A 26,020-nucleotide genomic window follows, 5' to 3' on the forward strand; every position below is an offset into this window, starting at 1 on the left:
AAGGGCATGATAAATCAAGTAATTAGCTTCTGTCAACCAGAATAAGGGGAGAAGAAGTGAAAGTTGATCTCCCCTGGAGGTATTCCAGGAGGAGAACAGTAATGGAAACTAAACACCTTAATTTTTCTTACGATAAATTCATCTGCCACTGCAAGGTTTGCTGGGGTTGGAGGTGCTCCGTTCTGTGCTGGCAGGATGAATCTTCCCAGAACAGATCTGCCTGTGCACAGGGACAGGTCAGGACCACTGTGAGACAGTGCAATTGATTTGAGCAGGGTGCTCTCATGGAGTGTGTGCCTGCTTTACAAAATTACCAATTTCATGGCAATACTATTAAGTATAATTTTTGGAGCTGTGCAATTTAGTAATTGGCTAAGTCATCTGAGCAATGTACTAAACCGGACCAAGGTCAGCAAAGAGTTATTTCATGTGGGTTTGCCTCTGTTGTCTCTGCTGCCTGCTTGTAATAGATTTAACATTCAGTATAGATGTAGTGTTCAGTATAAATTAAAATCCTTAAAGTCTTTAGTACTGTGCAGGAAATAAATGGGCAGGATGAACAGTAGCACCATCAGTTCACTGCCACTGCTGGTACTCTGTGACTCTGCCCTTTTGCTTCTCAGGTCTAGGGAACTATTCATTTGTTTAGAGTGGAGAGAAGACTAAGGATAGGTTGGACTCCCAAAGGAATGAGATAAAGACCTTTGCCACAAAGGAAAATCTAAGGGCATAAACTGCAGATAAGCTCTTTCTGAGGTGTCTGCCTGTCCTACTTTCCATTTTGGCAAAGAAAGTTATATGAACATTGCAAAATTAACAATTGGATATTACATTCTAAAAGTACACCTGGTGCATCTGTCTGTCTATCTATCTATCTATCTATCTGTCTATATTTACACACTGTAATTATAAGACTGCAGAATATCATCCCTGTTCAGATTAAGTTTCAGGGATACAAAGGATTATTCTCCTGCTAGAACTGGGAAACTGAAGAACACACAGGTTGTTGTGACTGTCTGCAGCTGGACAGTAAGGTCACAGGATATTCTTTGAAACAAGCCTTTTACTGCTTATTTCTTGAAGGAGTTTAGAGAAGACTTTTTGTTTCTCTTATAAATGTTTCCTGACCTTTTCTGTGTTTCTTTTGCCTCCTCAATTTTTTAATCATGCAATTAACATGCTGAAATGCGGCTATGGAGTAAACCCGACAAATAATGGATTTTTTTATTATTTATTAGCCATCTGGAGAGTTGAACCAAACACACATTTTAGAAAAATCATAAGTAAATAAGATGATGACAAATACTGAGTTTTATTCCCAGCTAGATCCTTTATATTTTCACAATAGGATTATCATCCACTAAGCCTTGGTCATTTGTAATCAATTTGTAACAAATTATTTACTAGGAAATGATGTTTCAGACCAGAATTTCAATTTTGATTTTTTTTTTCTTAAATGTGGACCATTCAGTACTATATTCCCAACTTCTTCTGTCATGAGGGATGTATCATTGTTTTCCAAATAAAACAATTCTTATGAAAAATCAGGCCAAGCTCTAGCCAGGAGTGCTGTTCTCTGCCACAGAACTCTGCAATGACCAAATCAAATAGTATTGTGGGAGCATTTAAATCTTCTTCATGAGACATTGGTTAAGATTTTTCATTGTACACTTCCTTAGTTTGATTTCCACCATTGGCCTGATGGAAAACAGGGATTTGGAAAAAATGCTGACAGAAGCCCAAATATGTCTGTGGTGCTCAATTAAAAGCATTTTGCTTACATCAGGGATGAAGGTGACTCCTAAACCACAGACAGCCTGTTTTAGATTTGGTCACTTAAACTCTGTTTTTCATTTTGCCCAACCTCCACTACAACAATTGAAATGAAATTTCCAGTGTTTCAAGTATTCCTGAGCATCTCTCTGTGAAGCCATGAAGGTTACTGCATTGCTCAAAGCAAAGATGAGGATCTCTCTGTGGTTCACACACAGCAAGAGTTCAATGAACTGTTCTGATTTGTGGGTACCACATGCTTGGTGACTTGATATTTCAAAAAAATGGATTTTAGCTGATCCATCCCACGTATTTGACTTCTGAAGGAAAAATGCTTATTTTCTAAAATTATAACTTAAGAAGGAGAGTATCTTCTCCATTGTTTTTGGTCCTGGATGCAGTGTTGTTGGGCTTTTTGTCCTCCAGATGAGACAGAATCGAAACATCACACACAGAATCTCAAATACAAGGTTGCCAACTACATGTCAAAGGCAATTAGCAAGAAAGAAATACAATCTCCTCTGTTGACATTAGGGGACAGGTAGAGGAGAGTGTAACCAAACAAGTGAAGAAGGAAAAAAAACAAGGAACACAACAGACATATTTATACACGTACTGATCTGTCAGCCCTTGGGTTTGGGCTCTCTGATTCTCAGCACAATCCTGGAGGGTTTGTTTGCTGCACACCGTGTTCTCCTCCTCCACAGGAAGTTGTATTTAGCACTGTGTCATTACAGAATCAGAGCACAGTGCAGTGGAGTTGGTAAGTCGTGGTTCTGGGTTTGTTACTTAGGGTCATAGATGAGGTATTGTGTATGAATAAGAGCATGGTATAACTTTCTAAACAAATAATACTCTACAAGGAGCTATAGATATATAGAGATATATAACTACATATATAATTCAACTAATGTGGAAGGCATCTCTGTTTTTATTGTGTTGTTGAATTGAGTCTCTGAGGAGTCTCTTCTATACCTACAGGACAGGAGAACAGCATGGTGGGTGGTAAACTTACTTGTGTAGAGTTACTTGGCTATGCACCCAGGCAGAGCTGGTTAGAAACTGGGAGATAAACCTGAGTTAGATTTGCAGCATGAAAAAAGGGAAAAAGTTGAAGCATGAAGGCCTTCCTTCTACCAACACATTCAGTGACAGGAAGTGTCATCTGTCTTGCCCTAAGACACACCTTAGGTGGCTGATCAGCTCCTCTGGATTAAGAGGGTGAGGAGACATCCTTAAAATAATTTTTTTGTCTAATCTCAATTTCTCCAAATCAAACAATTTTCCATGAAAATCCTGGATTTTCAGTTGTGCAGTGGAAAATATTTTTTCCTTTGGATAGCAGACACTTCCTTTGTAATACTTCACCAAAAATATAATTTGCCTTTTGCAGATACCAACTATTTCACTTTTTTTTTTTTTTTGAGCCATCCTCTTATCAGTTCATTCTCATCAGAGTTTTGTGATGTATGAAAGTTGTGCTGACTGGAGTACTTTTTCTGGTTCATTCTATCCAAAATCCAGTCTGCTAATTGATAGGAATGAGGAAAAGCATGATTTTTCCCATTTTATAGTCCTTGTACACAATCTGTAAGCAGTTTTTGCTTATTCCCATGTTTAATCTTTTGTGTAGCAATTAAATACCTGCTAACAAAATAAGTTTATGGGTTAATCCACTCTGCAGAAAGCACAGGAAAGCACAATATAGCTGGTTTCTCAACTAATGGTAAAACAACTAGCACCAAAATCAGGTGTAGAGGTAGGAGTCATTCACAGCTACAAAAATCACAGTAAAACATCCCTGGGCAAATAGTGTCTGTCTTACTGCTTTCCATGTATTTTCATCTTCTTCCTTCTTATTCAGCACTGGAGTCAGCTGTTGAAATAAGGTCTCAGAGAGCAGAAGCACAATTATGGAGAAGCCATAATTGTTAAAAAAAAGAAATCAGAAGAAAATTACAAATTAAAGTAGAATGATTGTCTAGTTCACACTGGCTTCCATTTTCTAATCATCCTAAATTATTTTAATGCATGTTTTCAAGCTCAAAATTAGCAAAGGTCCCATGATGTAATTCTCCTAACACTCATTGAATATTACATTATACCAGTCCAAATTCATTCCAGTCTTTTGCAACATCATCTCTCACTCAGGGCACATATATCATGGTTTAGGGACCTTCTACCTGCTCTGTTTCTAGATAGTGCTTTTAATACATGAAGTTTAGGAATCATTGCGAAGTTAAAACCAGTTTCTTACTTGTAAAGGCCTAGATAAAAAAAATATAAGATTAAAAAAAAATAACTCTTAAAACATGTTTGTCTTTGAAATACCTTAAATTAATAATCAAAAGCTTGCATCAAGTCTAAAACAAATCAAACTCAGTCATGAAGATGAGAAACAGGAATTATTAACTGAGTAGTGAGGATGATGGAGACTCAATGAGATCATTTTGTTCAAAGATTAAAGGCGATGAACACTGAAATAGTTGAGGAGGATGGCTATGAACACATCTGACTAGAGCTGCTAAATTCAGTAATGATCAAAAGTTAATTATCAAAGCACAGAGAACTACTCAACACAGACAATTTGAGTCAATAGCTAAGCAGCCCAGAAAAGAAGTAATTTGGAAGAAGTATTTTCCTATAATGAAGTTATATAAAAGACGTACATTTCAAAGAAACCTGCCTAAAACAAGATTGCATTCTTCCTGATCAGAGAAAAATAATTAGCTCTAATTGACAGACCTGCTGCACACCAAATATTTTCAAACAATATGTTTCTGCATCAAAGCTTAATGTGTAGAGTTGCTCAATGTCACTTTGATTTTGCCTTCCTTTATCTTCTGCCACTGGGCATGCTCGTGATATCACAACAAATATGCTTTGAAAAATGAATGAACAACACCTACAAGACAAATAAAAGCAGAAGGACAGATCCTGGATTTCTTTCTCAGATGGAATCCCTGATGTGTTCTGTGCTGTGTTTAACATCACCGTGATCCCACTCGGAGGCAAAGTGAATCATTTGTAATAGGAAATGACCAGTTACCTAATGATCCAACATTAAACTAGGCTGGCATGTAGATTAACCTGAGCATTTGCAATGTTTTTTTACTTTTGTGTAGGCAACCATGTGCGTGGAGGACACCCTCTTCTTCAAGCATGTGCCTTTTCTTAAGAGTTAGGAAAGTGTCTTTTCCTCATAACAAAGGAAAGAAAATGTGGAAATTCTCCATTTAAAAATCTAAGGAAAGATACATGCTAGAATGTCCATGGTCCAAGAAAATACAATATATCTGTAATTTTTTACTTTCTAAAGCTGCTCCATTTCTTTCAGCATAAACAGAAGCCATCGATGTAGCTAAGTGGTCAAAAATCAAACATCCACTTTAGACTCTGCTCTTTAATATTCTATGACTTTGACATTGGCAGTTCCCACTCCCTGAAATATCTTCATCTTCTTTAATCTTTCATGTAAACAGTTTAGTTCACACCATCACGCACATGCTCTCCAGAATATCTTCTGCTGTATTTTGTATTAAACCGACTGCATTATCATTATTTACTTGTGATCCTAGACACTCTCCACTCCTCTGTTTTCTCTTCTTCCGCTCTATTTTGATACCAGGTTTTGTGTAGTGGTTTTTGAATAATTCGGGGGGGGGAAATTGATTTAGATGCAAGTTTCACATGCTTGAACTCAGAATTGTTATAGTCCAGCTATTTGGTATATAGTCAAGCAAAATACCACCGTAAAGTCAAAAAGAACTTCTGACGTTGTGGAAGGATGTTTATGAGCTTTAAAAATAATTTTAGTTTCCTGCAGGATGGGACTGCAACTTGGCATTTAGTGGGAGGCTTGGGAAACTGAAATGCCACTTTTGATGTGTTTTAATCCATTTAAAATGAAGCATTTGTGTGTCATTACGTGTAGTTTATGACTTAGGAAGTTTCTTAATAGCATGCTTCTGACTCTGCATTTGCGATTGGCCACTGAAAAAGGGAGATTTGGGAGAGAATCATTGGAAGGAGGCAAAATTCACATATCTCACTATTGAGGCAGGGACCTCATTTCATCATAGGCTTGTTTGAGACAGCATAATTAGGTTTGGGTCTGGAGCAGTTGTGCAATCTGAAGTTTAGCATTTCCTGAGGTTGAAGTGTTTTATTTAGCACTCCTACTGTACAATTGATATAATTGATTCCTATCATGCATTCATTGATTTATTCTTTAGATGGAAAATATAATCCAAATGAAACAAACACATTTTTCTTAGCATGCTGGGAGTCAGCCTGGAGGGTTGCTGTTGCCCCATCCAAGCTCTCATAAGCTCTCATTCTTTCTCCCAAATTCTAAGCTCATTAACAGGGATTTCCATGGATTTAAACGTGGATTTTGCCTTTGCTGTCCTTGGAGACCAAAGTGCCAAAACAGCAGGTATTTTCAAAAACTAGCCCCATCACAGAGCCCAAAGGAAAACTCATTCTGGCAAAATTTGGAACCCAGTTTCAAATGGTCCCTGAGGTTTCAAAAGTTCATCAATTTTCAAAAAGGATTTAATTTGTCAAGGCTTATGTAAGCATTTTTCAGAACCACTAATATTAGCAGTTGCCGTGTAGAAATCATTTTATTTCCATCCCTAAGAATAGCAGAGGTTAACGTTCCTCACCAAAACCCTTCTTTTAATTCTTGGTAAGCTGCATAAAAATATCTCTAAAGGTAATTAGGAACTAGAACTCTCCTTCCTATAATAGGTTTATGGATCAGTTGTCTTAATTCTGCCTTTCACCACTCTCCATGCTTGTAATCTCACTAACCATCTGACTGCTTTCCACGTTTAAATCTGTTACAGTCTGGTTCTGCAAACACTAGGAGGAATTCTCCAAAAGGATAAGACAACACTAGTTTATCTGATGGTGGTATTTCCAGCCCTCTTCCTTTAAAATGTTATTTACCTAGTCTGAACAAAACCAGAGTGGGATGCAAGGTCGGTTCAGATTATATAATTATGTCACAGAAGCATTAAAAGAAAAAGTCTCCAGTAACATCTCGAGCAGCTTAACCAGTGTGATAGACTGGCGCGGCTCTGCCATCGGTGCCCCCAGCTGTGTTGCTTAGCAACATTTTAATTCAAGAAGAATCGAAGGAGATGAAATCCCCGTGGAGAGGGAAACAGAAATAAGAGGGCCGTTGACAGATGATCTGAGTTGTTTCTTCTAATATACTGTGAAGATCACTGGCTCTTTTCATGAATGATAAATGGACTGTACACAGATCAATGGGTTCAGCAATAAACTGGAACCAGGCTCCATGTCTGAGGTGGTGCAGGCCGAGAGGCCCAAAGATTTACTCATTTAGATGATTTGGAGTGTGTTTTCTCAAAGGTTTCACAAGAGGAAATTGATCTGAACATTTGGTCATTCCTTGCCCTTTTCTGTTGCTGGTGAATAAAAACTGTTTTGGAAATGGAGTCCGTTCTTCCCTTTGTTTTTCCTGTTGTTGTTCTTGCTCCAGATAGGGACAGATAGCTTGTGACAACGGGGCCAGACCTCAGAGCTGGAAATGAAGTAATAGCTCTGAACGAGCAGTTCCACTCATGGCCATTAAAAATAAACAAACCACAGTGGTGTCACAGGCTGGGACAGGAGCATTTCAAACCCTGAGCACTGTCTCTCAGAGCAGCCCTCACCCCAGCTGTGGGGTGTGCGCTGCTGAAGAGCTTCCACGGGTTGATGTTTGTGGCTTGGCTGGGCTTTGGTGTGCCACTTAATGTTTTGTTTCCCCCACCCCTCTTCTTTTTGCAGGCTGCTGAAAAGACAAAATTGAGAAACATTCCTGTAAAGTAAGTTATTTTTATATCTGTTTTTAAATGCAAGTTTAATGCCGTTGTTTAATACAGTGACTAAAAAGACTAGGACAATGAGAAGGGTGATGAAGGAGAAAATAGAGTTCATGTTGCCCCTAATCATAGCAATAAAAAAGTCAGTATCATTGAGGAAAGCTTTTGATTTCTCATGTGTCCCTAATGATTACACTCCCCAAGTTTCATCCAGTTTCCATAAATTAATGTGTTGTCTATGAATAGCTGCCAAATGATCACAATCATACTCAATACATAGTGCTCCTAGCCTGGGGGGGGGAGGTGTTGTACATGCTAAAAAGATTATGATTTTTAATTGCAATCCTCTAGAAGGTCTGACGGGGGGAAATCACTAGGAATGTGCCAAATAATTTCTGGACACATGGGAATGATTTTGCACCTATGTATCAAGGCTTTGCCATCCTGTTGATTAAGGGCTCTTTCTCACTCTCTGTGTGCAGCTCTCTCACACCATACACACATGTATGGTTCTGCTCTTTACAGCAGGGCTCTGTGAAGGATGAGCAAGCTACCAGGGAGCAATTTCAAGGGCGTTTTATGAGAAGTTCTTAAATCTTAGGCCACTAGCGGCAATACTCAACCATATATCACTGAATTAAGAAAGTTGCTATATAGATGTCCTGGCTCTTTGAGAAAAGGCATTTTCAGTTAAAGCTACCAGCATCAGTTATTCTGTTTAAGTAATAAATACTCCAGTCCTAATGGGCTCTTACGTACCAATAAAAACACATATTTTTAGCTTCAGTAGGTGATCGTAGCAGTCTAACTAAGTCCAGGTAACTGTATATTCCTGTTACAGACAGAGGAAATGTTGTAATTTCGGTAGTAGTTGGCTAATCATACTGACTTTTGGACTGGAGTGGGTTTGTGTTTGTAAGAACATGCACTGAGAGACTCAGATCACTGTGTTTTAGCACACATAACAGAAGAATGCAGCTCTACTTCTCACTTGGCTTCCATCATGTATAGTCATTTACACCTTATAAAGCGAACACAAAATGTGTGTGAACACTCCTTGGAGTGATTAGGCAATATGTCAGATGACCATAAATCACTCTCTCTTTATGTTTCATTCAGTCTGATAAAAATTAGAAATAGGATCCAACAGAGACCTGATAGCACATGAAACTTGTAATAAGACAAGGGACCTTTGTTGCCTATAGGGCTAGTTCAAATTCAGTGCAAGCTGAATTAAAGTCATTGTTAGCTGGTGGTTGTTTAATAGAGAGTGAAATGAGCTGTGTTCTCACCTCACATTATACAGGATCCAGGAGTTGCAAGGTGATGAAAGTCATGGGGAACAACTCCAAAATAATCATTTATCATTCATTCACTTTTTTATATATTCTGAGTCAAATTCTCAAGAATGACTCAAGTGAATTGAATTTCCCCCTATATAACAAACACATTGAGCGTTGCAGTTTTTGAACAGCATGCATGTGACACTGATGCCCAATTAATCCACCAGAAAGATTTGGGAGTTTGGGGGAAAGGATGATTTAAGTTAAATAATTTTTTACACAACTTGAGTAACTGTAACATTTTGAAACGGAAGAAGGCCAGATGGACAGTCTCGCTCTTTCCACCTACATGTGTGTGTTTCACCCTGTCATGTTTCTCCCAACTGGTTGTTTAACTTCTCTTTGACTATGTTCATGGTGGCAGCTACAATTAGTACCCTAGGGAATCCATTATACATATTAATTACACTCTGTATAACAAAGTAGCTGAAAAATCTGCCTAGTTTTTCCAGTGACATGTAACTATTTACGGTACCTGTATACAATTAGGATTTTATGCTAAAATATTAGCTCTCAGGGCAAAAGAAAAATTGGTGTCTTTAAGATACCAGTAGTAGCCATGGATTGCATTTATATGAGCATCACAGCCACACTTAGTACAGCTCAGACTTGGCTAGCTTTTAGTCACTGCTTTTGTAGCTCTCAAATGTCAAGGAGAATTTCACTTGAATTTTAATGTTCTTCAGTATGCAAAATAAAGTTAGTAGCTTCCATTGTCATAAGGGCTGAAAGCTGTACAGATTCCTTCTACCATATGTGACTTATCACATACATTTTTAAAAACACATTTTTGTTATTAAGACATATGTGATAGTACACTTCTGCAAATGTGAATTGCTTTTGGCTAAAAGCCATGCACTAATAAGTAGAGTTGAATCTAACTGCACTTGACATCTGCTACAATATATATTTTTTTTACATATATAAATATATACATATAAAATATTCGCAGTTGTCATTAGCATAAAAAAATGTCCTTGTTTTTACGTTATGCTGACATAGTTCTTGTGTCCCAAAACTGGAAGCAGAAATTACTCCCTTTTAAGTACTATAGTTTATATAAAGTCCTTGGACACAACCTAATAGTGCCACCATTTACACAGTAGTTCAGAAGCATGATAAAGATTTCTGTAGAAATGGTCTTTTTACTTTTCATTGCTCAGTTTATTAATGTTGCTGGTATAATGTTTGGTAGGAAGCTTACTGTTCTTTTATGTTCTCTTCAATCCCTCCAGCACTAACCACTTATGAAGGGAAAAAACCAAGGAAGTTTTCTTTTTACAGTTCAGTAAAGCAGCCAAGCAGCTGGTTTCTTAATGTCCAAGTGTCTGTTGGTGCTTAGACTAACTGGTGTGAACTTCCTGATGGCCAAAGTAGGTGCAGGTGGCACTTGGCTCCTTCAGAAGGCTTGGTCTCAATTCCATGTTGCTTAGAGCACTGCAAGGCACAAGACATCCATAGCACTCATCTTTATGTATTGGTAGCATCATCTGACATAATATTACTATAAATAAGCACACAGTAAATAGCTGAGAAGTCTCTATGTCTGCAGAACTGATTTCTTTTGGTGGAAATAGTGCAGTTAATTTTTTCAAAAGACCCTCTTCTGTCTTTATGTGGCACCAAGGTAGCCCCCATAACTGCAGGATCCATTATATTTACCTTATATACGCTCTTCTGCCCTTGTTATGTAAGGAGCACTTGCTTTCTCCTGTGGTTTTATCCATATGTACATTGAGAGTCTGTGGCAGAAAAAGAATTTCCTGTATGTAAAGCCCTAGATGCTTTCTTACTTACTTGCTGGTCCTTATCATGCTGTTCCTATCCCTGAGTCTGAAAGAGGTAACATGACTTAAACAATTTCACTCTGTGGAGGGTTTATAATTTCTAAAGAATTGTTGCATGAGAAATGGTTTTGAATTGGGATGCGTTCAGAGGAATTAATCTCTTATATGCCCTGTGATTTGATGGAAGAGGGGGAGAACAGTGATATCATTAAAAACCTGTAGTAGCTTTGTTCTGGAACCCAACTGATGATCACTCTTCCCAGATTTTTTCCAGACTTGTGTAGACAATGGGAGCCCACATCAGCATAAAGCCTAGAGGAATCATGTTTGTGTTGACTTGGACCCCATCACTTGTCTTTTACCAGTGGGTTGAGCTGCAGGATCCTCTCATATGTAGGTCCAGTCAGGGTTAGTCCACAGTCTCAAGTAAAAATACACTTGGCTTGGCAGTCTCTACATAAACGTGGACTGAGGGCCAACCAAATTGTATGGTATTGAGCATCATAGTGTGTGAAAAAATACTGCCTTTTTTTGTTTTAAACCCTTTTCCTCATATATTCACTGGAATCTGCCCAAGAAGTTTTTGTTGCGCAGAAAAGCAAATGATTAGTCACTGTTCTTCATTCCTCATATTACATCCCTCTGTTGTATAAACCAAGGATTCTTCCTGCTCAAAAGCCACTAATAGTGCTGATTTCCCTCCAACTGTGTGAGCCCACCAGTGAGCTAATACAGACACAAGGCAAGTCCCTCTGCAGTTGGGAAATGTCTACTAGTTGGGTAGAGACAGTGGTTAGGAAGATAAACAGGTTCTTTTCAGATTTTCCTTATAAAGAGATGAGTTGTTTGCATAGCAATGCCCTTCTGACTAAGGGCTGGATATAATGTCATGCTAAACAAATGTCTCAGATTACAGTCCTTTATGAAAATGGCCAGATGGATTTCTTGGGAAAATGTGGACAGGTGAAAGAATGATTTGGCTAAAACTGATGTCATCCAACACCTTGAAATAAAAGGGGTTTGTAAGAAACAAAGTAAACTTTTTAAATGGAAAATGAGTGCTTTTAAAGGTGTAGTCATGTAGTCCATGAAATTCTGTAGAACTGTAGGAATATTGGAAGTGACTTCTTGCTTCAGGGAAGAAAACATTGCCTTCCTTGAGTGTCCTTTATACTCCCTTCTTTTATAGTCCCTTTTAAAATCTTCAATAGAAAGTATATGGCATTTCCCCAAACACCTGCATATGCTTAAATTTGCTGTAGTTCTAATGACTTCCAGATACATGTTTTGGGATTACAGCTTGTGTTAAAATCCTGCTGCTTTTTTATATTTTCAAAATATATTTGTTTTCCATCAGCCACAAGTTTGTTAACCAGCAAGATTTCTGGTGTTTATTGTCTTTTCCTGCCATAAAATTCATCTTCTCCTCATAAGGGCATCTGACTTGACTTGGTATGGTTTTCTGTCCCAACCATCATTGGAAATGCAATCCATTAACATTTGATATCTTGACATTTCAATTGACCTCTCATTTGCAAAGCGCAGTGGTATTTTTCGTGGCCTTTTCATCCTTGATTATACATGGAATAGGAGTGCCTGTTTCTACTGACTGCACTTTAGAAATGTCTTTGTTTTACCAGCTGGAGTGGCACCTTGTTTTTGCCTCCCTGGATAGACCTTATTCTGCATGGAAGGTCTGAGGTCTAAGCAAGTCATGCAGAGCCAAAGGATTTTCTTATTGACTCACTAAGCGGGAGGGCGAGCAGGTCAGACTCCGAGGGTCAGTTAATGTATGCTGTAATAGCAGTAACCATAAACAGATCTTTTGCTCCCACTGGCAAAAATGCAGGCCAGTGGGACAGGTCTGGAAGTTGGTTTGTTTTTAGCCTGTCAGATCAGACACTTGTACCCAGTAGAGGTACGAAAGGGACAGAGTGCTCTTGGCACACACGTTCAGCTCTTCCGCTGCAGGGTATCTCCTGTCCTGTATTTAAAAAGAGGTGAAAAAAAGTGTGTCATGTCTAGGTTAAAAAAGCCTCCCATTCATAGATAATTATATGGGAGGATGGCCATATATACATATATTGTAAGTGAAGGAGGGTCAATTTAAATTGGATGTAAGGAAGAAGTTTTTTGTAGTGAGGGTGGTGAAACACTGTCACAGGTTGCCCAGAGAGGCTGTAGGTGCCCCATCCCTGGAAACACTCAAGGTCAGGTTGGAGGGGGCTCAGAGCAACCTGATCTAACTGAAGATGACCCTGCTCAGTGCAGGGGGTTTGGACCAGCTGACCTTTAAAAGTCCTTTCCAACCCCCATTATTCTATGGTTCCATGTACATACATGTTATACATAGGTATCTATGGACCATAGGTGCCTAAAGGGCATTTACTAAAGGTCTCAAACCACTCTTAAAGAAACAAAAAAACCCAAACCTGCTAAGACTGATTCTTAGTAAAACTCCCAAGCAATTTCCACATGGCCACCTGGTCATCTTTGCTTCTAAACCTTCCTTCCTAATGTTTCTCCTCAGACTATTTCTGGTGAACTACTAAATCAGACTGCACCAATTCAATTAGTTCTAAAAATCCATTATAACCTAGTGCCTAAAATGCCTGCCCATATTCATTTCTCAGAGAAATCCATTCATATTTATGTTTTAATACTTTAAGTCTAGCATGCAAAAGCACTCAAATCCCCAGCAGAAATCCAGGAAAAAGCCCTCTTACAGGCAATTATAGACAATGTGCTTTAGCCCCTGATCCTCCTAGTCTGTCCACTTAAGCATCTGCACAGGTGCAGAGTTTGGTCAGTGGGATCAGTTTATTGCACCAGCAATAAAGTCCCTCCAGAATTTCACAGAATCCCCCACATGCCACTGGCTGTGCAAACTGGGCCCCGTGGTAAAGTCTGCACAGGCGTGCAGAGCTCACAGCAGGGTCGGCACCTGGGGTGTCACTGTGAAACCAGGGCACACATGCTGCTGCTGCTGCTTTCCAGTGAGCTTTATTTGGGGGGAGGCTGCGTTTCCTCAGCAGAATGTGAACTCTAGAAATGTTGCAAAGGATTACTTCACTCTCACAAGTTAAAGGTTAGTGTTGGAAATGGATTATAGAACACCCGCTTTTAAACTGTTTGCAAAGAAACGCACATATTAAATCTTTTTTGATGATACTGCATTAATCCCTAAATACTGATTTTTATGTAAATTTTGACTCTTGCAAAGCTCTGACAATTCAGCTATCCCCATGTGGTTTTATCAGAGCTCAATTGCTCCTTTAGATCTTTTTTCCTTTTTGCAGTACCTTTTGCTTTATTCCAAAGTCATCACAGCAGCTGGAAGATGTAGTACTTTAGACATAAAATAATAAGTCTATTTAATATTTTACCTTTATTTTCTGAATTTGTTCCTCTGACACATCTTGTTAGATAAATTTTTATCAGTCCAAAGGATAACCACAGTAGGGCTATTTTTATTTCTAGGGAAATGATGCATGATAACTACTGGCAGGGCCCAAAGCAGTAAATCAGTCCTGTTCCAACCACAGAATGTATTAAAAGTCTGTAGCCTGTGGTAATAAGTTATAATTTAGTTGACTAGCAGTTTGTTTGGACTTAAAACTGTACAAATGAGTCACATTGGCTAAGTCCTGAAATATAAAATAGTTTGTGCTTTATTAAGGTATTCAGCTACCACCACAACAAGTACCTAGAGAGAACACACGTTTTTCAAATGGTCGCAGTGCACTTTTATAGTGAAACGCTTCCGACTTGATTGTGCAGTTTATAGTAGATGGTTAAATTACCACACGGCCTGTGCAGTGTACAGTGTTTGCTTACAAGACAATGAGATGAACAGACTCTGAGAACTCATTCATCCAATCTCTTACAAATCTGAGTGCACACCATCGATATCAAGCACCGCTGGCTGTATCCAGCCACAAGGTGCCCCTCGGCTGCCAAGGCAGGCACGGTGCTCAGTGACCATCACACAGCTTCAGACAGCTAGAGAAACTTTATCTTTTGCATATTTTTATTTACAGAGACATGTGTATGCCAGTTGATCGAGGCTGATCATGCATTTGTGTAAAATTTGTCTTGAGTCTTGCAGCTGCGGGGAAAAAAAAAGTACTTTCGTTTTAACTGGGTCACTTTTGTTATTTTTCAAAACATTTTTACACCTTCATTGTGATGCAGCTTGTCAAGATTGAATTTAGGTCCCTTTTTAAAAGTTGTGAAAAAATGAAAGTTTGAGCCAAACAAAACCTTATTTTGCCTGACTCTTTTTGATGGGAAAAAAAGTTAGTTAAGGTCAATATTTTTTTTCCAGTTTTAGTGTGTATCTCCTGTTGATCAAAGGAATACCTGTTTATCTCTCTCACTCATCCTGTGGTTTTGATCACTTTAGATTTTGTAATTTTTTCTTGGTTATTATTTTTAAGTTACTTAGCATTTATTCAAACCGTTATTCTAAGTGTTTGCTTTGGGCGTTGCATCAAGTAACAACTATTTTCTAACTACCCTTGATCTTTTTTATATTAATACTTTTAAAAATTGCCTCCGAGCGATTAAGATATTGCAACCAGTCAACAAATGCTAGGAAAACTGAAGAAATGTCCTGATCCTGGTATAATTGGGAGAACCTGTGTTGCTGGTTTCAGTACAGCTGGCTGAATCCAGCATAGGAAACAACCTTCAGATCTCATAATCCTGAACTTCACTGTTATGCCATTTTTGTGTTGCTGGAAGGTAAATAACCAGAGCAAAGCTGTAAGTAGTGTTAGAGTATGTTTATGGCTGAATGGTTTATTTAGGTTCTAGCACTCTCCAGATGAAGATCCCTGCCTCAGAGAGCCTGGTGAGAGGCAGTGGATAAAGTTATGATGCAGTGGGATTTAACTGAGGCTTTGAACTGTCTTCAAAATCTGTGGGCCTGTGTCTGCTCTCTTTTGAGCTGCAAAATTCCACTAGTTCCACTGGCATTTGTCCTACTTCTCCTGGGTGTGAGGGGGGATGACATTTCCTTGTTCTTTGTGGGCTATGGCCTCATGGTAATATATCTAGTAGAGTTCCTCTGTCTTGCATGGTCATGAAAATAGGACTGAGTAAAGGTTATCCTTGGTATCACCTTTTGTATACCCCAAAAACATGCCTGCCATACAGCAAACAGTCCTTTACTTTGGCAACCAGTAAGTGAAATAAAAGAAAGATAGGTGTCTTCCGAGCATTTATGTTTTTTTAAATACAAATACAAAAAATGATGAGCTTGTGCTAAGTGAGAGAAGTAGAAAAAAATTCCAGTCATTTAGGATCAATGAATACGAAAGAAAGGCAAAAGCTAGATAATGTTTCAGGAAATAACACTGCTACAAGGTTAATTTTGCCTAGTACAACATTTCCTAGTATTGAATTGCCTGATATACTCCCTCAGGGATTGCTCCTGCGCTTGCAATAATCGAGGCTGATTTTATTGGAAAATCACCTCTGGATGAGAGACATACTCTAGAGAGAACTTTGCATGGGTACAAATAGGTTTTTGGTGCCAGTGCCATGTTGCCCAGGCCAGCACAGTTATAGTTCCCAATCTGTCTGTGCATTCAAGCAGCAAATTCATTAGCAACCCTTCTGGCAGGATAGAAAAATAGACATATTAGGGAAATTTAGTTTGAATTGTTTTCAGGATTTGTTGGATAACAGTTCAGTAATCAAATTGCGCCTCCTAACAAGAGCATTAAATATTTTTATTAATAGTGGCAGGGAAGCTGCAGATATTCCTTTAAGTGCAGAACGTTTTACTGTAACGCTGTGTGACTAGCAAAGATCATGGATGAAAGAAGAGATTAGCATAGTTGGAGCGGGGGCGCTCGTGGTGTCGGAGCTGATTTTTGTTTTGTGCTCTGCGTGGAGGCCGCGTTGAGTCACACGACTCTCACATTACAGATGTAACGTAAGCTCCAGCATCGGCTCGTCCCTCCAGACCCTGCCGGTTTGCCGGCTCTTTAATTGCAGAAGGGGGTCATGTCGTGACAGCTCCGTGCTCTCTAACCGTGGGACCTGAGTTCAGATCTGTGGAGCGGCTTCCAGGCCTCGTCAAGTGGAAAGTGAGCATATTGTAAACAGAGCGCGTTTCGCCTCCAGCTGGGAGGAGGGACACGTGGAGCGCCGCGGACGAGGGCCCTCCGCTGACCTTGGAGCGACTTTCAGCGTGGGGAGGCTGGAGGAGCACTGGGAAAAGGCTGATTCAGAGAGACAGATTAGTGAGGAAGAAAAATCAAGGAGATTGGCACAAGGACGGTGGAAAAAAGTCTTTCTAAAGAAGGAAAATTTTTTTGCACTCAAGGCCAGCGCCGAATCCTTATAATCAGGCTCGTCTGGCCACGCACCAACAGTAGCAAGAGAGAAAAATACTGGGTGCAGCTTGCACACTAAAGTCTGTGCAAAAGCTAGTGTTCTGCTGGGAAAAAAAAAAGAGCATTGACTAGAATTTATTAGAGAATAAATTACATGAAACCCAGGGAAATGACAGGGTTAAAAATTAGGATAGTAAAAAATAATCTGTATGCTCTGTTCCCTAATTCCTGTTGTTTTCATGATTGTTTCGCTGTGAAGAGGAGAGCCACTCTCAGTATCAATCACAGTAAGCTATTTAGACACAGAAATAAGTGGCATATGGCTTAGCACTTTTGGGTCTAGCAATCAAGTAGCAACCTTCTGCAATACAACTGCAGTTTGGTTCCCAATGGGCTTCACTTTGATGATTAGATATATTGAGTTCCCCGTGTCATTCAAAGACAGCAGAATTTCATACAAGTTGGTGTTAGCTTCCTCTCACTTCATTTCAATTTTCAATAACCAGTGTCATCACAAGTAACAGTTTCCTCGTAATGGAACTTCATGTCGAATCAGATTTGTCCTTCAAGTCAAAGAGCACTGTGAAAAGTCTTCTGAAATACTGATCTCTGGAAAAATTCCTACCACAGTGAAAATGGGAAAGGATTATTTATTTATTTCTTTTTCCTCCTAAAGACATTTAGGTGCCCAATCCTCAGATCATTCAGGAAAACTCAAAAAAAACCCTGTTAGTATTGCATTTGGGGATGGTCTTAGCATTCATTACAGGACTTACACAGATGCTTTTGAAGTCATTGTTGTGGTAAGCAAATAGAAAATATTTGTTTGTTCGTATTTGAAACCAAAACTATGACATTTAAAGGCAAGCTCTGTGTAAGTGAAGTTATATGAGAGGAAAATTTGAACCTCAAATATGAATTGATCCCTCTATATTTCAGCATGGCATCTGTTAAATATTAATGTGCTTCACTGACACAGAACTGATACTTTGCTGGGACTTACCTTCTCTCCATCAGCTCTGCCCCATCCCTGGCAGTGGAGAGCTGTCTGTGTAGGCAGCTGGAGGGGACCAAAGGCATTGCCCACTGGAGGATGAAAGCATGAGTGCTACTGGAGTTCAGGGTCTAGAGAAGGGAAGGGAGAGACTCAAAGAGTAAAAGCCCAGAACATGATGAGCATAAACATGCAAGACAAGTGTCTGCTTTTCTCTCAGGGATATTTCTGGAGAGATCTGGTGTCTTGGAGAATGTTCTGCCCATTCCAGTGCTTGAAGCTGTCTCCTCCCCAGTGGGCCGTGATCCCAGTTCTCTCTTTGTTGCCCCTTCTCTGTAAGATTTACAAAATGGAGGAGCCCTTTGAAGGTCCACCTGTGTCACACAACCTGTGCATTGAGATCCACCTGGCAGCTTTCCACGTAGCACCTCCCACACGTAAGGATTGTGCCAGGTAGTGTAACAGCACAAGCAGTGCTTTTAAAGAGTAAATTCTGGGTCACACATTCACCATGAAGTACTTGCTGCAATTCACAATTAGACTTAATATGCTGTAAGAAGAGCGACTGCAGACAAATACCTCACAGCTTTATAAGCCTGACATGTACCAAGCAGCAAAGATGATATGGCTGCCTGTGTCACATACCCAAGACTGCCCATCCCATAGTTTTATTTCTTGGCAGTTTCCTACAGTTTTGTGGAATATTTTTTTAATGTGACAAAGTCACTTCAATTACACAGTCATTATAAGTTTTGCCAAGGTTGACTATGGATCGCTTTGTGTTCATTAGAGCACAAAATTAGAATTTTCATTGCAGCAACTGTAAACAGTATTGGCTCAAAGGAGTCAAGCTTTCTTCCCTCCATAAAATCTTGGATAAGCTATAACTGAGGACTTCCATTTTTTTGACAGCTTTTAGATTTGTTTTTTTTTTTTTTAGCTGCCTTCTGGGTTGTTGGATTTTTTTCTTCTTCTTCCGAAGCCTTGATATATTTGTTTAACTGAATAACCAGTTCCCTTTAAAATGATGACATTGCCACTGTGTGCATGAACAAGCAAGTGCAGTCAGTGTGTTTCTAAAGCCATGAATATATTATTCCTTCAACTTCTTAAATGTTACAGCTTGGCGCTTGTCACTTTAGACCCAGACAGATTTGTAAAAGCCATAAATGGTCTTCAGGAAATAACCCTGTTTCAAAAAATACTTCATCATCTTCTTAAGTCCCACTAAGCCCTATTAAGCTTTCACTTAACTTATTCAGAGTTTACTACTTAAGTAATAATTAAAGTTTCTATTTCATATTCTCATGAATTTATGGATATATGTGATTGACTTTGCTCATCATGCTGATGTAAATATAGAGAAATTGCATCAAAACCGATCATTTTATATATGGAAAAATGGAGCAAATAGGAAATAAATCCATTATGGAGTGTTTCAAGCAATGGAGAAAAAAACAAGAGTTTCCAATGAAGTCCAGGCTTTCAGAAAAGCTGTCTAGAAAGAATAAGACTACCCCTTTTTGTCTGTATTTAGAAAAATAAATAAGATCAAGAAAAGCATCTTGGAGCAAAGGAGGTTACATTTTTCCCTTGATTTTTTAGTAATTCCTTTTATGTTATTTTAACCATCATATTGCTGATTTAGCATACTAGAAACAATAGTGTAGTAAGTAGTGGAACACTGCTTAGTAGAAAATATAATGAAAATCTTTCATCTTTTAGTTTTTTGGGCTGAAGGTGAATTTATGCTGCTCTACCTCCCTTTTCTGTCTCTTAGGATTAAGGAGAGTGTGTGGCTCCTCACTTGTGCTTCACTTGGAGGAATTTCCAGGCTTTGTTTTTAAACTGATGTGTATTTACAAGGAAGGAGAGACGACAGACACTATTATGAAAGTAGCAAAGAACTTCAACAGACATTCCTGTCAGAACTGGCACAGCAGCAATCCTCTGCCCTGCTCCTACAAATTCACAGAGAGCATGCTTTCCTTGGCATGTGGCACGCCTGTGTCTTGCCAATGGGATGCCCAGTCCTTAGCAATTTATTTTTTTTTAGATATAATGTGCCATGATAATGTCATTCAGGATAAGATATGTCAGCAAATGCACCAACAGGCTTTATCAGCTCATACCTCTTAGCAAAACCTGGAGCTAGAGTGAGTGGGGACAGCAGACATACAGCAAAGGCATATCTCTTCCTCTTAAAGAAATGTGTTTAACAAGGTTATATACCATTTGCATTCCAAATTTGCAATTAGCACCCCATGAGCACACAATGAAATCATCCAAGTGACAGATAATGTGTTAGATATATGTAGTTAGACTTTTTGTAGATTAAACACACTATTAGATATAAGGTAGCACAGCTACAGTCTTACATTTTATAGAAATCAGTGTAATCTGAATAATAAGAGAGCTCATTGAAATATCATTCTCTTGTGTGAAGGATGTATGTTTGTGAATGCATGTGTGTGCATGCAGGAATGCAAATTGCTAAGTGAAAAGATTAGCAAATTGTGGATTGTGAAAGTCTGACTGTATATAGTAGAAAATTTTCCTTCAAAGCACATACAAAGGTTTGATTCTGCAACTTTATTCTCAACCCTATAATTTTACACTAGCTGGCATAAATTAGCAAGCTAGAAGTCTAAATATATGTGTCTGACATGCCTCTCAAAAGAAATAAGATAAATGCACATGGTGAAACAGGAGTAGTATGTGTGAAATATCTATGCCTTTCTGCACATAGGTTACATTTAAGTAAAGGAAAGGAAAGAAAAATCTTCATCTGCACTTTATCTGTGTTGAATGTAGTCTGGAGTTCTGTGAGAATATATTTCTTTTTTAACTTCAAGGACTTTCATTCTGTAAAGAAACTGGCAATGCCAAGCATTCCTTCTCTACCAAATGTGATAATTTCTGAATCCAGACAGGGGCTTACTTGCATTAATGTGCTCAGTGGTGTGGTGGAAATCAGTAAAATGATGAGGCGCAGTGAAGGGGGAAGGCGGGCTTTCCACATTTATTTATTCTGGATAAATGGTGCCCATTAATCTATCAGGAAAATATGGAATTAGCAGGGAAGGAACCACAGTTGCAAATTTGGCAGTTGCTAGCATGCACAGATGGTCTTTCAGTGTTTTAAGATTTTCCAGTCTTTTGATATTGATACCAAGATTGAAAAGTAGCCCATGTATTGCTAATGTTTATCTGGAATAGCCATATAAAATTAATATTGTATATTTTGGATTGTTCAGTCTCCTCTCAGTGTATTTGCATAACATTTTTTCATCTTGAAGGTAAAGTTTTTATGCTCTATCTGTCTTTGGTTATTTTAAGAAGCATAACTGGAGAATGATTTGCTAAAATAAGAAAGCCAGCATATCCAGACAAAGGCATTAGGAGGAAAGAGGCTGTCACACGTGAATTCAGTTGAACTTGCGGGTTCGTTGTCCAAAGTACCTTCTTACTGTTACAGATAGTATGCTTCTTTGTAAAGTGGTGTTCTCAAAACCAGGATGTCGAGTCCCTCCTTGACAGAGTGGTGTTTATTCTTATTCTGCTGACAAGCACTGATTCTCAGTCACTGTATCTTCACTGGAGCTGGGAATCTGACCCTGGCGATGTCTCCATTCAGTATTTCAGGGCATGAAGTCAAGAGGGAAGGATAATGTCATCTGCTTAATTTGCTTTGGGAGTATTTGGTTGAGTCTTTAAAGACCGTGTTGAAATATATCACAGAGGAAATCACAGAATAATTCTTGCCAGCTTTACTTTGAGTTTATTCTCTGCTGACCCAGAGGATATAGTACCTTAATGACTGTTCTGAAATGTGCCTTCTGCAGCTCTGTGGTTTTGTGGATGTGCGTGTGCACAGGACAAAGACATCTTTGGCTACACGCAGCAAAAGGTGCTTTGTATTAAAAATCACTAAAAACTGCTGGGGAAAAAAAAATAAACTCAGTGCACCATGAATTTTCATCTGGTGAAAAAATGTTTGAGATGCAAAAGTAAGGTGAAAGTTTTAGATGTGTGACAGAAACACTGTGTGCTGCTACCTGCAGTGTACCCAGGTGTATGAGTCTGGTTTATATAGATCTGTATGAAGCCAGATAGGCTGATGGACAGTCAGTCAGACAGACAGATAGATGTGGGTAATAGATAACAGTATGCCAAACCTGTAGGACATTAGGGCACGTAGGTGTGCTTCTAAGTCTTTTTTTTTTTTTTTTAAACATACAAAAAACACTGTCTTGCCAGTATCTACCAATGTTAAAGAGAAACATACTGGGTGCTAACAAGAAATTTTTCTAATTATGGTTCAGCAGAAATCTTACTGAGCATCTGTGTGGATAGCACAGAACAGACCTAGAAGCACCTTGTTGTACTGACAGTGGTTCCAATCTTTGATGCACGTAGCCAGATTTCATGTACCACCCCAGAAACAGAACTTGGTTCTGTTTTACAAGCAGGGATGCAAAATACAATTTTATTTTCCAGTGTGCTAACAGCCATCTTGGGTAAACAGATACTTTAGCTTAAGCCATACCTGTACTATCGTTTAGAAGAATTATGCCATCAATTTTGTAAGCTAGACTTCTATTTATTCATCCCAATAGGATGTTTGCCTTTTCTGCAACCACCTGATACTGTTGACTGGTGTGCAGTGCATAATCCATTATAACCATCTGATCTTTCTCTAGAAAACTACCTCACTGGTCATTTTCTACCTTGTATTTTCGCTGTTGAATTTTCCTGATCAACTGTAGTACCTTGCACTTGTCCACACTGAATTTTATCCTGTTTCTTCAGATCTTATCTCCACTTCATCAGGATCTTTTTTGTATTCTTACACATCCTCCAGAATTCTTGTACACCTTCTCAGATGGGTATTACTTGCTAATTTAACAAGCATACTGCCTGTTCTCTCATCCAAAACTGTTCATGGTCTTCTAAAATGTTCATGTCCATTGTATAGTTACTGTGGCAATAGCTAGGCTTTAGTCTTGACAGATGTTTCTTGCCAGATCTATAAGAAAAAAGAGATATACTACTGATGATGATTTGGGTGATTTATGTGGTCTGTAAAGGGCACTTTATCAGAATGGATCAACCCTTTAAACTCTTGAAATGGCTGCACATCTTACAGGACTTATGGAAGTCTGAAGATCCTGGAGGGTATGAACTTTTCAGGTTTTTTGCACATGTGTGAAACTTGCATTTAACAAGCCACAGAAATGCACTAACAACTCCCTTCAATACATTTCAAAGTCCTTCACCAGCAGTTAAAGGCTCTGCAGCTCTGACTGTCTATTTGCTAACCCACCACGTATGAATTTCATTAAATACTGCCCACTGTCAATGTTCTTGCAGCAGTGGGCAGTTCTTTAGTTTCATATGTACCTATTTCGTCATGAAAATTGTATTGAGAAGAATCCCAAATTTCTAGTCTACATGACATTTAAGAGATTAGTGAAGACCCTACACCACTGAGGGACAGAGATGCAAAAACAAAGTAAAAAAAAAAAATAAAAAATGGAAGTTGCTGGAAGCAGAGATAAAGAAGTCAGACATCAGGACAGACTTAGAAATGAGCATGCAAGACTGTTATTGTGTAAGCAAAAGCTGACCCTGGTCAGCTCTAACTACTGTTATCTTCACTTATTCCAGATATTGCTAGAGGAATTTCTTCATTTGTTTAATATCAACAAGCAATTCATCTGGACTTCACTCAGCAGTCATATACAATCATATCATTGCTCAAGCACATACTCCAAAATGTATCCACACATTTCAATGATAAAGCCATGCATCTAATCATATATGTACTGAATTGTTCCAGACATATACTCTAACATACATTCTCTGCTCTCTTTTAAAAGGAACCATTTTTTATTTTTTTAACATATATTTGGGCTGCAGTCAAATGATCTCTTAATCACTACTCTAAAAGTCTTGGCTGCAGGGTAGAGGTTTCCTCACTCTCTTTGTCCTGTGTCCTCCAGTGCAGTGAATTTCTCAGTTTTTCTCCCTAGTTTGCCACATACAGGTGTATAGAGACCTAAATACTGTCTCCACTCCAGAAGCTGTCTCAGACCATAACCCTCCTATTTTTGCACCATCCTTCAGGAAGGAGTTCACTAGCATTTGGGGAACACTGGCACAGATGTGTTCTCTTGGGTATATGTACATGGATGTTCATATTTATGGCATTTATTTTGCTCCATCTTCTTTAAAAAAACGTCCTGGAACTCTGTCGGGACACTCCCCTGCTCTTTGGGTGTTCCTCAGGGCATCTGTGCATTCCTGATTGTTTGATTTTATTTTGACCTATTTTGAATTACCTGGGTCCATCTCTTAAATTAATAACACTTACCAGAATAAAGGCAGAACCATGGGCCTGTGGTTTAGCCCAGTTGAAAATTCAACATCATTCTCTGCATAAAGGCATTTCTGACTCATTTTTATGCTGTAATTCCATCAAAGAGGTTTTTTTCTTGGCCCATAACCATTGTACAATAATCGGTCTTTTAAGGAAAAGTGCATATCTCCAACACCAAAGCCTAAAGAAGTTAGTTTTGTTGTCAGTTTTCTAGTGTACCCAGGAGAAAATCTATCCTGTGCCATCCTCACAAGTGAGAACTCTGGGAACAATTTAAAACACATTTTTCCATTTAGGTTCCCAAGTGCCTTTGTGTATTTGCTCTGACCTTATGTTGGGAAGAGTTACAAGTTACTAGCAGTCATCTTCTCCGTATTTTTTTCTGTGACTGTAATTCAGTGTAATGGAAAGATTCCAAGACAATTAGAAACACAGTCCTTATAGCAACCTACCTTCAGAAATTCAGGGGAAAACAGTAACTTTCTTTAAAGAGGCAAACCCCATCAAGAAAATAGGGTTATTGAAAGTCCTGAATCTCCTCTTCATAAGCTTTACACTTCGTTCATATACTAGACTGCATCTTAAATATAAACCTATCATCAGGTTTAGCAAATCAATACCATAAGAGTGTGAAATGGTCCCCAGAAATCTCCAGAATGCCATTTCACAGTAAAAGCAATTGAAAAAGAAGCTGCAGTGGAATATCTTATGAGATAGCCATTTAGATCACAAAAGGATCATAAAAGTCAGAAGCAGTTTGTTTGAAGCAAGGTTCATAATATAACCATACAGGGCTTGCTGGGAAGAAAGAGGAAAATTGCAAACCAATTTGTGGTTACAGCTTTTTCTGTCAATCCCACAGGGATTTAAAACTTGTAAAAGGTGGAACTTCTGCCATCTTACATTGCTCAACTAGAAAGAGAGAGCTATAATCATAGTAGCTAAACAAACACCAATTATTGAAAGGCAATATAGTCTTCATTAACTTCAAAGCAATTAGCACTTCTTTAGTTCATTTACTACTGAGTAAGGTGGTGTCAGACCAATGGCATTTGTCAGTAATAATCTGAGCATCTTTTGAGGGTTGCCTTCCTATATTGTCATAATATTTTGTCAGTGAAGTTTTGATACTTTCTCTTTATGCACAATAAAGACACTAAGGAAAGCATTAAAAGGAATGTTTCTGTGAGCAAATGCCACCTGAGCATGCCACCCTGTTTCAAACATGTTTGTGTCATATAACTACATATTTCATAAAACATGATTGTGACCCAGTGCAGGATAGCAGAAGCAGAGCATTCTGGAGGAAGTCATATGTCACAAAGCAAAAAAAAATACTGTAAATGAATAAATCAGTTCATTCTGTCAGCACCCATTCAATTCTACAATTGTGTGTCTTATACACACCCTTTGAATTAATGTGTAATCTTTGTCCTTTGGTAAGAGCTAAGAGATGACCTGACCAACTAGAATGGCTTGGGTCAGACATAAACAAATCCCCCAAAGCTTGGAAACTTAATTAGGTTGCAGTTGCAAGTCCTTTAATATTTCTTC

The 26,020-nt window shown here is 38.7% G+C and overlaps 1 protein-coding gene across 1 annotated transcript in view; it reads left to right on the forward strand.

Moving 5' to 3' along the window:
• The window catches only part of AFF2 (AF4/FMR2 family member 2), a 249,579-nt gene that overhangs the window by 161,139 nt on the left and 62,420 nt on the right, over positions 1–26,020 (forward strand). The window contains exon 8 of the mRNA XM_018070753.1: positions 7,579–7,616. Coding sequence (XP_017926242.1) covers positions 7,579–7,616 — 38 coding nt within the window. The remainder of the gene's footprint in view (positions 1–7,578; positions 7,617–26,020) is intronic.

This window comes from Manacus vitellinus, unplaced genomic scaffold, assembly GCF_001715985.3.
Source record: "Manacus vitellinus isolate BGI_N305 unplaced genomic scaffold, ASM171598v3 scaffold_19_pilon, whole genome shotgun sequence".
Taxonomy (NCBI): Eukaryota; Metazoa; Chordata; class Aves; order Passeriformes; family Pipridae; genus Manacus; species Manacus vitellinus.